The sequence below is a fragment of the Drosophila kikkawai genome, chromosome 2L, assembly GCF_030179895.1.
Source record: "Drosophila kikkawai strain 14028-0561.14 chromosome 2L, DkikHiC1v2, whole genome shotgun sequence".
Classification (NCBI taxonomy): domain Eukaryota; kingdom Metazoa; phylum Arthropoda; class Insecta; order Diptera; family Drosophilidae; genus Drosophila; species Drosophila kikkawai.
In genome coordinates this window covers 25743831-25755296 of record NC_091728.1, presented here as the reverse complement: position 1 = coordinate 25755296, position 11466 = coordinate 25743831, and the positions used below count along the sequence as shown (strand labels likewise).

General features: G+C 39.9%; 1 protein-coding gene across 1 annotated transcript; it reads right to left on the bottom strand.

Annotated features, from left to right (window-relative positions):
- Positions 1-2393: 2393 nt before the first annotated feature.
- LOC108070622 (putative inorganic phosphate cotransporter) lies at positions 2394-10671 on the bottom strand. The gene is made up of 4 exons (XM_017161187.3): positions 10445-10671; positions 5773-5909; positions 4637-5710; positions 2394-2757 (listed from the first exon to the last, which is right to left on the bottom strand). Exons 1-4 carry the CDS (start codon positions 10461-10463, stop codon positions 2539-2541), a joined length of 1449 nt encoding a protein of 482 aa, XP_017016676.1. The 5' UTR covers positions 10464-10671; the 3' UTR covers positions 2394-2538.
- Between the last annotated feature and the right edge of the window lie 795 nt (positions 10672-11466).

Here is an 11466-nt window from a genome sequence, read left to right as displayed (position 1 = left end):
TCAAGCAATCGCTGTGCTTGACGTCACTTGATGTCCACTTTGTTCTTGGGCGCACATGTTGAGACGAACTGCCCGGCCTGGACCGTAAATACATCAACCGGTCGCCCTGAGTCTGCTGCTCCATTGTTCGAGCGCCCGCCGCCAGCTGGCTCAATTATAATTTGGCAATGCACGCCAAGAAACCAGATTACATGTATCGTAAACCGACAATTTATGTATTGACGCATCTAATTGCTGGGGCCCTGACCACACGACATCATCATTAATTTTCCATAGTGAATGTATTGAACTGCACATCATATACCAACAAAATGGCAGCCTGGCAGCTTTGCCTTCCGTACCTTCCAGCCCCCTGAATAATAAAGTGCACTTAAGTTGCGATTCCATTCAGATCGAAACCCTTGCGGTCATATCATTTCTAACGTCTTGACTTCGATGATGTCATTAAGCACATTCAATATGCATGTATACCTATGTCAAAGGGATAATCATCGTTCACCATTTGTTATAAAATATTACAAACAACATATATTGTATATATGTTTATTTGTTTTGGCAACATATTACATCTTATTGTGAGGGGATTTAGCTAAACTCGAGGTCTAATTCGGCTGGATATGTACTTACATATTTCGAGTCTCGGCGGGGAAATATATAAAGTTATATCCAAAGATAGTTTCGATAGTAATTGTGTGTGATTGTAATTTTGAAGTCTGGAGTTCTTTAAATATGCACTAATGGGGGAGTTCTGTAGCTGACAAGATCAGGAGTTGGAAGCCAATTGAAAAGCGTCTGAACAAACCATGTTACATTGATCTGTAAATGACCTTAACCTTACATACCATACATAGTGGCGTCTCTAATTATGTACATATATGAAATTGAGCTGAACTAGATCTCGAGTTCAGCTATAACCCTTCAGTATTTATAAGTTGTAGTTCAGGGTACCACATGCCATCAATGGGTCACTGCCACTGTGTCAAAACCGGAGATTTAGCTATTGAAGGAGTTAGTAAAAATACATTGTAGCTGACAAAAGTGAATAAAAAGTTAAATTTTTAAACAAACTAAAATGATCGCATGAGTGTTTGTTTTACTAAAGAACATGCAATTGGAAAACATTCAAATTAAATTGAAAACATTGCAATTCTATGAAAACCCGTAATATAAGTGTTGTGGTGAGTAAGAACTAAAAGTTAAAACTAAAAATTACTAAGTACCAACTAATTAATACGTTCCATCAGTAATTTGAATGGACTATCATCAATGATTGTGTGTGGTGTGTAGTGTGTCACTTTTACAGCTGTAACTTCTGAAGACAGTTTTTTAAATTCATTTCAGTGAGGGTAGTTGGACACTTGGCTAGTGTTCAGTAAATCTAAAATATTCACAAATTGCATCCTCATAAAGATTGTATATCTAAGAATCTTAGCTATATCCGCTTATGGCTTGATTGCATAGATTTCCATGATTTTCAAAATGCCTCAATATGCATTGAATGCACCGATATAATGGGTTCCCGATACCCGCTCCAGGTGGGTGCTACCTGCTCGGTGTGAGTGCGTATACGCACTCTCTTGTGGACATCCGGTTCTGCGGGCGAGTGCCCATTTATGACTTGTCATTGAAGCGACGCGGCTTGGCGGGATTTTCGGGGTACGAAACGGGGTGTGTGTTGAGTACATGGAGTGTTCGCCCAATCCCAGGAACTCGGGGAGACGGACGGGGACAGGGCTGGGACAGAGATGGTGCAATTCAAATGAATTTTTGTGCTCGCTCCACAACGTTTTTAATTGAAAAACATTTTCGTTTTGGTTTCGGTTTTGGTTTTGGCCTGGGCCAGAAACGCCGCCGCAGCCACTTGCTGGCCATAAGCCTCTTTCGGCCAAACGCTCACCCTCTCTCCCTCTCTCGGCACATCGGCTCCGCTGCCTTCTACAGCCTGCCGGCAAACAATTCCACCGCAAGACCGTACCGAATATGGCCATGCGACGTACTGTGTGCACGCGTTCGTGCATAAATTCCACCAAGTGTCCATTTTTCTGATTTGTGTGCAAAGTTTTTTCCTTGTTGTTTGCCGTGCCGCCGCCCGGCGTTGACTGACTGCCCAGGACGAGGACAAGGATAAGCATGCAGATGGAGATGGGATGGGATTGGGGATGTGAGTGGAAAGGGGGCTCCGATGGGGATGGTTGGACTTGGATTGGTGAGCTGGAGCTGGAGTCTTGTTGCCTTGACTAGGCTTGTCCTTGCGCTGCGCCGTTCGCATGCAAATGCGGGCAGAAATAGAAAATGAATTCATTCAAAGAGTAGTAAGAATTTTCTATTAAATTTCCGCGGCTAGCGAAAGAAATGCGTACAAACAAGAAATTAAAATACAAGCGCGGGCGGCGGAACGTTTTAAGAATTTTTAATTAAAATGGCAATTTCTCGGCGCAAAATTCGTTTAATCAGAGCTGGCCAGATCAACTTTCCATTCCTTACACATTGCGCATACGACGCGTGGCCGGCAGCAATCCCCGAATTCTGTGCCGCTAATCATGTTGTCTTGGAGTCCGTCTTAGTCATTGTATCCGCCTTTGGCTTGAGATCCATTTGGTGGCCAATTTGAGTGCATTCGGAATCACGTGGCTTCAGAAAATCCTCAGCATCCCAGGCCTGCTGGTCCGTGGTCCCCCAGATGAGGTACACCAGGTTGCCAAAGAAGAACACCACGGCGGTCATGCCGAACACAATCTGCCACTGGCTGCGGGAGCCCTGAGTTGAAGAAAAAATCAAAGTTATGTTAATCACTAGATTAACTTTTACCAGCAAATATTCATTTTTTAGTCCAATAAGAAAAAACCCTAATTTGAAGGTATATTTATCATGAGGAGCTAGGAATTTAAGAAATTCAATCTAAAAGCGACATAATTACTAGTTTGGAGGCTAAAATCAGGGTCTAATTTTCGGTATTATTATGCTCTAATGCTCTAATTACGCTCAAATTAATGAATATTTTAAATTGAACAGGGCAGAAGGCAGAAGAAAATTTTGAGAAATTAAAACAAATATTGCGAAGAACGGAACATCCGTAACACCCAATTAAAGACAAATCTAGCTTGAAACTTGTTGTTGGCAAAGTTTACAAAACACACAGAGTCTTGTTTATTATCCGACTTTACTCAAACTTAAATTCACTATTCTAGCCTAGTTACAGAAATTCATTATGTGTGAAGACCAATTTTTAAAACAAAGTTGTTGCAACAAGTTATTTAAACCAAGCTATAATATTCTTGAACTCTATGGTTACCGGGTATAATTAAAACATACATTTAAGGCTCAATAATGGAATGGCGAAATGTAGTACCATTTTAAGAACCCAAATTTCAAAACAAACTTATTCTGGAATTTAAATTCATGTAAAAAACAAGAAAGGAAGCTAACTTCGGCACGCCGAAGTTTGTATACCCTTGCAGATTGGTTTTCATATTTATATTATAAATTATAATGCCGAAAACAGACACTTAACAGAGTTTCATAACATTTTACCTATACTTATCGACGCATTTTCGCGAAAGTATCGTATGTCGCTTTTTTTCGAAATTGAGATTTTAATGCAAAATTGTTAGGCACCTAATGTCTCACTACCCTGTGAAATATTATAACTGAAAACCCTATAGTTCCGATAAAAATTAAGTTTCAATTTTGTCTTTTCTATAGTGCTTCCTAAGAGATTAAAGCACAAAAAAGCTTCTCCTGTAAAATTGGATTTTTCGACATACGATACTTTCGCGAAAATGCGTCGTTATTATGTTTACAGTTTGACAGTTACAGTTATACATTCCCAGCTTTACATTTTCTCTACATCTACGGATCGCTTCTATGGCAGCTATATGATATAGTTGTCCGATTTTCATAATATTGTTACCAAAATTTTGAAATAATACTAAAAGCTCATGTCTCAAAGTAGATGAAAATACGTTGAAAAACAACGAAGTTATAATTTTTTCTATTACTTTCCCTATCGTTCCTATGACAGCTATAAGATATAGTCGTCCGATTTTCATAAAATTTATACCAAAATTCTGAAATAATACCAGAAGCTTATATCTCAAATTAGATTCAAATACGATGAAAAACAACGAAGTTATATTTTTTTTCGATTAATTTCCCGATCGATCCTATGGCAGCTATAAGATATAGTAGTCCGATTTTCATAAAATTTTTACCAAAATTCTGGAATAATATAAAATGACCATATCTTAAAAATGATGGAATAATTTTTGAAAAACAGCCAAGTTATAATTTTTTTTCTACAAATTTATCGAACATTTGTATGGCAGCTATATGATATAGTCGTCCGATCCGGCCCGTTCCGACATATATAGCAGTGAGAGTATATAGAAGACTATATGCAAAGTTTCATTCAGATAGCTTTAAAACTGAGGGACTAGTTTGCGTAGAAACGGACAGACGGACAGACGGACAGACGGACGGACAGACAGACATGGCTAGATCGACTCGGCTGTTGATGCTGATCAAGAATATATATACTTTATAGGATCGGATACGTCTCCTTTACTGCGTTGCAAACTTCTGACTGAAATTATAATACCCTGCAAGGGTATAATAAGATTGCAATGCTTTCACTCACCTGGTCGGTTACTATAACGCCCACCAAGAGTGGTGTCAGCAATGGAAATATGTTGCCAATACCATTGACGATGGCCATCAGCATGCCTGAGTGGTTGGGCGACATGTCGATTATGGTGAGAATGCTGCCAATGCCTGAGCCGGCGTTGAGACCCGCATTGATGGTCATCAGAGCTATGGCCAGACTGGTCTGGCTCTTGTCCAGAAACCCGATCCCGATGAGTGCCGCCGCCGGCCCCCAGTAGGAGACGGTATTGATGGACTTGCGCAGCGTAGTCAGCGACATCCAGCGCCGCGACATAGCCACATCCGCAAAGACCAGGTACACGTAGGACATGCACCACATGGCCAGGAAGGGCAGGGCGGAGTAGAGCGCGTTGCTTTTGATGTCCATCTCCAGGACGCCGTGCATGTAGGAGGGCGTCTGCAGCTGCATGGTGGAGTTGGCCCAACCCTGGGCGCTGCGCACAATCAGCAGGGCGTAGAAGGGTGCCGATGTCCAGATGGCGCGCCACGGGATCGGAATCTTCTGGGCGTGGAATCCCTCCGGCCGCTTCATCGATCGCTCGATGTGTTCGCGCTCTTTGATGCCAATCCAGCGGCTGTTGGGAGCGTTGTTCGCACCGAGCGCCAACCAGAGCAGGCACCAGAGGCCACAGGAGCCTGCCGATACGTAGAAGATGCCTGGCCAGCCCATTGAACCGTTGGCAATGAGTCCGCTGCTGGCCATGGCCAGAACCGATCCGCAGTCGGCACCGGAGTAAGCGAAGGCGCCCAAGCGGTTTCGATCCTGCGGCGGCGACCACTTGGCCAAGTGTTCATGTATGCATGGAAAGATTAGACCCTGGAACAAGCCCTCAATAATGCGTATCACACTGAAGGCCTGCCAGCCGCCCCAGCCGACGCAATAGGGCGTGAGCCCACTCAAGACGGACGTGGCCAGCGTGGGGATGAGCAGAACCGCCTTAGCTCCGAAGCGCCGCACCAGAAATCCGGCCGGGAACTGGGTGACGATGTAGCCCCAATAGAAGCTGGACAGGACATAAGACTTCTCCGCCCCCGTCCACTCGTACTCCTGCGGGCGATATGTGGCGGCCATTACTTCAGCAATGCTTACATTATGCGAATCAGACTCACCGGAAAATCAGGATTGGTTGTAGCTGCATCCGTCATGGCCACCACGGCCACACTCACGCTGAGCCGAGCAGTGTAGTTGACGACGATGGCCAGAAAAAGCAGCAACGCCTGCAAATGGCGGATGCCGATTACGGGACCTGAAAGAGGGCATAAAGTGAAAAAACAGCAAAGTTTTAATTGTGTTCTAAAAATTTTCCCACCTTTTCTATGGCAGCTATATGATAAAGCAGATACGGCCAGTTCTGACTTACATAGTAAGAAGGAGCAAGAGACTACTGAAACTGAGGGATTAGTTTGCGTAGAAACGGACAGACGGACATGGCTAAATCGACTCGGCTGTTGATGCTGATCAAGAATATGTAATGAATATATATGTTTAAGTATGTTGCAAATATTTCTTAAAGCATTTCAATTGATTTAAGGCCTACAGCTATTTTGTGGCACTCCTGACAATGCAATGTGCGAATATTTCAGCCTTCTTAACAGGAATAATGCTGTCTAACATCAAATCTTACTCATTTGTTCACAAATTCAATTTATGGAGACTTTGCTTAGGAGATTACCAGGAGGAATATTCCAATCGAGTTAATTATGCAGAAATCTCATAGTTGAATGAATAACCCATCTTATCAAAACAAAACAGAAACATTAAAAGATTGTTTGATTATAAATTTAAAAAAATTAATAATTATCATCTTTCAATTCTTTAAATTCGAAAATTACCTAAACCGTATTTCCCCTAATAAATTTTCAGTTTACACTAAATATATAAATGTGTTCATAAACTATTTTAATTCATCCTGCCCGCAAATTTTTGTTCGATAAGTTAACAGCTTCCACACTTGTGTTTAAAAAAAAAACCGAAATATAAACAGTACAAAAAATTAAAAAATGTTTTACCGTTTTTCAACGTTTCTAAATACACTTCCGTTTGCTGTTATGCAGCTAATCAATTCGTTTTAAGTCACCCCTGGCCCATATGGCATTAATTATCACATCGAATTGTCGCTGCAAATCAGTTGAGTGCACTACAAAAAAGTTAATTAGGTTTCCATTACAAATAGGCTATTTACTAATATTAACCAATGATTTCCTGATTGGATCAATACAAAGTTGATAATTTCCGATAAATAACCTAAATCTACAGAGAGTGAAAATGGCATCCCCAAACTAAGACTTAGCTATGGCGTTGCGCAATGAAGTGTGGGATGCAATCGATTTAAACTAAATGAAAAGGTTATCCGCTTGTACGACCTTTTCTTGTACAACTTCCTAACAACATCTATTTAGCTATACAAATAGTTAGAACAGGGTGGCACTCACCTCTCGAGAGGCACACTCCAGGGCGGATTCTTGTCGCCCTTACTCTCGCTAATAAACATGAACCACATACTGAAGGAACTCAACTGTGGGGGAGTAAAAGCAGAAGCATACGCTGATGTCAGGTCCTTTCCCGTACATTATAAGTACCATAATGTCGGAAGCTTTGAAACGATTAAATAATTGAGCAAAATCCTGTGGACAAGGGTTTAACACAACCAAAACAGAACTAATGGTGTTCACAAGGAGATCAAAGATCCCATGAAACAACATGCCCATGGTAGATGGCATCGAACTACAGCTAGCAGAGCAGGCGAAGTACCTAAGGGTAATACTGGACCCGAAGCTCTTATGGAAGCGCAATATTGAGGGAAAGAAAGAAAGCGGGAATCCCATTCTAGTTGTGCAGTAAAATGTTAAAAAAAAACTGGGGACAACACCCAAAAAGTAATATGACCAATATTAAGGTACGGAGTGCCTACAACAAAACTAACAAGGCATAAACAGGAGCAATGACAGCATTGCTCTCGTACTCGGCGGCCGCTTGAACTGTTCCTCAATGGCACGGCGGCTCAGAGTGCGGTGAGACTCAAGGCAAGCAATTGCTAGAGGGAATACCGTATCGAACAATGCCCTGCTCGATCCTTGATGAGATATCTTCACGAGCATATCAAAACACAGACTACGTGATCCCCGAATTGATATTCGGAAATGGCTACACGAATTCTTACCCATAGAGGAAAGAGTGGGCTAGAAACGAGGCATCACTTTTCACCGATGGCTCTAAAATGAACTCTGGTGGGGTAGCTGGGATTTTCCCCGAGATCTTGGGGATTGAATCGACTTCTTTCAGTGTCCCGAACTCAGCGACAGTTTTCCAGGCTCAAGTACTCGATGTACTGGAGGCGGCAAGACTAGTAATACAGCGAGGCCTTGGGGATAGCAAAGATAGTCAATGCGGCTATCAAAGCTCTAACAGCTGTGAAAACGAACTCACGCTAGTGTCAGAATGCAAGAGCCCTTAATGAACTTGCTGAATATAACGACGTAAAGAAAACCTGGGTGCGAGGGCAACGACATAACTGGGAATGATAAGACCGACGAGCTGACTCGGCTGAACGTAGTAATATTAGAGGAATATCAATGCCGCTTAACGCGGTCCACACTACAATCCATGACTATTTCAAAACTACGCTAAGCTAACATAGTATATTGAAGTTGTATTGGCCGAACTTCTAGAAGAAGCCTACAAAAGATCTGTAAGTAAGACCGGGCTATATAATGGCACGCAATAAAGATGGTGCTGATATATGTATAGCAACAGCTGCAAAAGCTGCAAGGAACAAAAACAGGAGACAATCGCTAAAATCGCTAGGATAAATAGGGAAGCTCAAGGTTAGCTGCAAACTTGCTTTTTTCAATGATTCACGATGGAGCTGAAGAAAACATACATCACAATCAGGAAAGAGAGGATATGGACCAAATCGGAGCCGAGGTCTATTTGGAGGTCAAAGGAAGGACCTCACCATTATACCTACCTACCATAGTAAGATAGTCCGATAAGACCAAGATAACCAAAGATTATCGTTATTACTACTAATACTACAACTAACATATTAAATTGCAGAAGCTGTTTCAGCAAAAAGCAAGTCATTGTAATTATCGTTTAAAATATATAATATAACTAAGCATGGACCAAGTTTAGGAACATCGTTTCATATATAGCATGTGCATATATTGAAACTTATTTGTTGCAAAACAAAAATTGTTTACCTTCTTTGAATATATATACTAGACTTTTATAAGCTGTGACTCTGTTATTACCTCACTGTTAAATTTTCACGGATAGATGAAGTTCCAGATACAATTTACTAGTTATGGTAGAAAGCGGCCCTATGCCATAACGTCCTTTCCACTACTCACAGAATTAAAACTCGTTAAAAGAAGAAATAATTAAATGTATGGAAAAGTAAAACAATTTAATAACTTTTGAACTCAAAGGTAATTCAAAATACTGAAATTGAGTATAAAACAAGAAGGGAAAGCAAAATTCGACACGATGAAGTTTGGAATTTTAAATATACATATATGCTGATCAAAGCAATATATAAACTTTTAGTAACATTACATATTACATATAATAAAATATTCTATACAGTTATTCATTCAGTTATACATTCACAGCTTGGCATTTTTCTATACATCTGCCGATCGTTGCAGATGCAGCTATGTATATGATATTCTAATATAATAGAAAATGCTACTAACATATCTAATTCGTTCCGACTTATAAACTAGTGAGAGTAGTCAGAAAACTATATGTAGTATAAATGGTTTCATTCAGATAGCTTAAAAACTGAGAGACTAGCTTGCGTATAAACGGACAGACGAACGGACGGACAGACGGACATGATCAAGAATATATAGTTTAGGGTAGGAAATGACTCCGTCCCTGCGTTGAAAACTCCAAACTAATATTATAATAAAAATTCAAAAAGGGATAAAAACACATCTCAGATGACTTAAATTCTCTCTGTGTACATATTACCATATGTTGCATATGTATTAAAAAGAAAATTATATATACATATCTATTCATAATTAAATTTATAATTGATAGAGTTATAAATTGTAGGGCTTTATGTAAGTACATATATTGTTTTTGTATAATTAACTTGCACATATTAAATTAAACGATCTTACATAGGTTTGAGCCATCTTAAAGTACACAAAACCAGCGTACATGGCACACGCAATTTGGCCAATAAATTTCCATACTTAATTGCTCTTTGGGGCTATACGAATATGTGGGATTTATTTGCTGTATCTAACTCTTTGGTCGAGTTTATTGACCAGTTTTGCCAGCCTACTGTTTTGGGGTCAGGCTTGGTCATAAATCATAAATAATCAAAGCCGTAATTCAACAGTGTTCCAAATAAAATTACACGGTCAAGTATTTTTCGATAAACTCCCTCTCAGTTCAAACGAGTAAAAACCTCTATTTATATCTTTATAGTGAATAATCTAGATAAGCCAATCTTATCCCTAGTTGACCACTTTGATAAGATTGGATCGTGGCGTCAAAAATTCCCAAGCTTCTTAAGATATCAAAATCTAATATTATCATACTTTATAATTAAAATAAAGTATATTTATTAATCAGCAACCCTTCCTCAGTTCATCGGATTAAATATGAATTTGCGATTCCATTTGATTTTGTAAACACTTCATTCGAAATAATATAATCGAATCCGCATATTATTATAATTTTTGTTATTATACGAGCATTGTTTTGTTTTTGTTTATTTTATCACTTGATGGCCAAAGCTCTTGGGATTAATTATTCATTCACCTTTTTGTTCGGCGGTCATTCCCACAAAGTGGTCTACACACTGGGCTCGCGTTACGTATTTCTTTTCACTGGGACGTAAGCTTAATTTTGTGCTAAAAAAGCGCGACTTGTATGGATTCGAATGTGAGTTTAGTCAATCGCGTCCAGCCGTGCCAATAGCTGAAATACGTCTGAACGCGACAGTTAAAGCTCTGCCCGCCATATAGCGATTATGACTGCAATTAGCCGTCGAGATTGGGACAGGGCTCTTTAATATGTTTTATCAAGCTGCCGATTACCCAGGGCGAGAACTAGATGCTACCTGCCGCATTCCCGACATGATAACGCCAACTTTTGTTTGGCTGCCACTATAAAACAAACATCGGTAATATAACCCAGACACTGGGCACTTTCCTCTTCATTTGTGCCAGTCATCTGTGCGGTTTAATCTCCCTTGGGGAAATCAACGAGCCCCGGCCCGATCTAGCCCTACAAACTTGCAGTTCTTTTATGAAAGCAACACTGTGAAATTACAACGATTTTATGATAAAATGCGCAATTAACGTGAATTGAAAAGTGAGCTTTACATATGACATCATTAGAGATGAGTACAATTAAACGCTGGCTGGCGGTTCTCATTCCGCTTATTTGCCAGCCAATTTATTGGATAAGCCAACGAAGCAAAGTTCACCCATCGTGACTACCTTTTACCCATTAAAATATAGAAATTAAATTAGAAGTTTGAAAACTATACAAAACTATACTTGGCCTAATTCATTTACGGAGCAAATAGTGTCCGCTTTCTAAATTGTGAGGGCCAACGATGGTGATTATTTAATACATTTCTATAGATGTTATTGTGTTTTACTTGTTTTTGAATCGAGAAAATTAAAATATTTTATAGTTATGGAACTCAAACTTTGATATACATATTTGAAAGCCAAAGATTTTGCAAATAAATTAAGAAAGATTTAGGGTGGAATATATGTATATACAGAGGTAGTCAAAAGTATTTACACAATAAACAATAATTTGCTTATCCA

Coding starts and splice junctions, on each gene's coding strand:
- LOC108070622 (XM_017161187.3), bottom strand. Junction 5,711..5,772: donor CAACCAATCCTGATTTTCCG/GTGAGTCTGATT, acceptor TATCGCCCGCAG/GAGTACGAGTGGACGGGGGC. Junction 2,758..4,636: donor GCGTTATAGTAACCGACCAG/GTGAGTGAAAGC, acceptor TCTTCAACTCAG/GGCTCCCGCAGCCAGTGGCA.